We start from the raw sequence: 2,211 nt of genomic DNA on the forward strand, positions 1-2,211 counted from the left end.
CCCTCCCCCAAGCAGCCTCTGGTCCCCTGCCTGTCTCTCTCCCTCCCCCTCTTACCCTTGCTGTATGCCAACAGCCTTGATCTCCATTCTAGTTTTGGAGCACTGAACACAGCCACAGCCTGGCCCTGTAGCAGCAGCACACACAGGTGCTATGAGGCTGGTCAGGGGCCATGCTCAGTGACCAGACTAAAACGGAGGACAGAGCCTACCAGCATGGAGCAGAGGCTGACGGAAGGGGAGGGGAGGGGAAGGAGGTACAGAGGCTATAGGGGGCAAGCACAATCAGGAAACAAACTGTTTGACCTCCCCACACCATCTGCCTCCCCACTGCATGCTCCCCCTGCAGCAGTGGAAGGGATGAATTAAAAGATGACCCTCCAATAATAAGATTCTATACATGGAAAATTATGACAAATTTATAAGTTTTCTATGTACCAAATCTTATTATTGGAGGTTGTCTTGAATTCAAGGTCATCTTAGATTCAAATAAATGCGGTAATCCTGAATTTACATGTTCACTGTGCCCTCTGACCATGGGGAAAGAAGCAGTGCCCAGATATCTCACAGAAATTATGTTATCTTTCACAGGCGAGTTAGTTTTTGTTTCTTCACCAAAGTAACTAGACCTTGTGTACCTTTCCTGTTAGACTGAGTGCAAGGTATTTTCTACTCATTTCTTGTTAGGGCAAAATACTCTATGTTGTACAAGAGAAAAGGTATTCAATTCAGTTTTAAAATATTAATTCCTCTCAACATAATTCTTCTATTTCTGTTTTGCAGAACTCGCGTTATGTTGGAGAAAGCATTTAGACTAGAAATATTCTGTTTAACTGTTTTAACAAACACATGATTTCATTCTAGAAAAGTTAAAAGCTATAAATAAACCCCCATACTGTACCAGCTGTGTACTCCTGAATCTTATCAATCATCAGATCACCTTCTTTTAATTTTCTGGTCCATTTCTCTGAAATAAAAACATTTATTTTAGACAATGAAAGGAAACTGAAGAAAGAAAATTGAATTTAGTAGTAATGTGAAGATGTAAATGTTGTACCTGAAAGTGTTTTTATGGACTCTTTGCAGGAATCTCTTAGTACAAGAGTCTGATTGATCTGTTCACAACCACAGATGCTTTTGAACTTGGTCCAAAACTCTTTTATTTCTCTTTCAAAAAGAATCAGTTCATCTTCTGTTTTTATCTGGGACATAGTGCTACAGTAGGCATAAAAACATAACACAATATATAAGGCATAGCAGAAAAATCTTGAGAGAGGTTTTGGGGTTTTTTTTTTATCCCTGATACAGCCTAGTGCTTTAAATGCTGCTACCCTTAAGTTTTGGAACCTTTACTGTCAGGTTTTTTTTCAAAAAGTTAGGCCACAGTATTGAATATCATAGAGAACTATACCATGCACCACTACCCTAAAGCTTTACTGGCAAAACCCCATGCAGGTACTTGATTTTGTGTGCTGTGTATAGTCCTAAAAGGTCTTCACTGGAACCAATCACTGTACTCATACATTTCTACTGAATCAAGGCCCAAATTAACTTATGTTTTTCACACTAAATCAAAAACAGAGTTTTATAATAAACTACCTTAGATTAACGATAGAAGAGAAACCCAAATTCACATTTCAGGATCCTTAATTGCAGACAATGTACAAACCAGAAAGAATCCTGTTTCACTTTCAGATTTTAAGAAATTTATGGCAGTAGGAAGAGTGAAGAGGGAGGGGAAAAGGTTGTTGTTTTTTTTTTCTTTTCTACTTGTAAAAAGGTTGAACAGATTTGATATGTAATGAGATAAAGGCATGAAATACAGGACTCTAAAAAGCCACTTTTACATTCACTTTTCAGCTGTGAAGTGCTCAGAGCTGCACTTTGCAAAAGGGAGGACGCTTTAGCGGTCATCCCTTAACTTGAGCCCTCACATATCCAGTGCACTGAGTGTTTTGCCTGTCAAGTCCTACATATTTACTACTGTTCAGACTAAGTATGCTGCTTTAGCAATAAAATACATGTGCTGTGTGGCTTAACCCTGGTTATTTACCAGCAACGCGCCCCCCCCCCAACAACAAAAACCCCAAACCCAGCAGCACAGTTCTGAACACTCAAGGACAGGGAATTCAAGCCGGCTTTCTGTGAAAAACTGAATTGCATGAAACAGTGGAGTCCAGAATGGCTCGAGGTGTCACAATGCTGTTCACAAAG

General features: G+C 39.8%; 1 protein-coding gene across 1 annotated transcript in view; it reads right to left on the bottom strand.

Annotated features, from left to right (window-relative positions):
* The window catches only part of SPC25 (SPC25, NDC80 kinetochore complex component), a 6,734-nt gene extending 5,526 nt beyond the window's left edge, over window positions 1–1,208 (bottom strand). The window contains exons 1-2 of the mRNA XM_006025603.1: window positions 1,055–1,208; window positions 899–964 (exon numbers count right to left, since the gene is read on the bottom strand). Coding sequence (XP_006025665.1) covers window positions 899–964; window positions 1,055–1,208 — 220 coding nt within the window. The remainder of the gene's footprint in view (window positions 1–898; window positions 965–1,054) is intronic.
* Between the last annotated feature and the right edge of the window lie 1,003 nt (window positions 1,209–2,211).

The sequence above is a fragment of the Alligator sinensis genome, unplaced genomic scaffold, assembly GCF_000455745.1.
Source record: "Alligator sinensis unplaced genomic scaffold, ASM45574v1 scaffold143_1, whole genome shotgun sequence".
NCBI lineage: Eukaryota > Metazoa > Chordata > Crocodylia > Alligatoridae > Alligator > Alligator sinensis.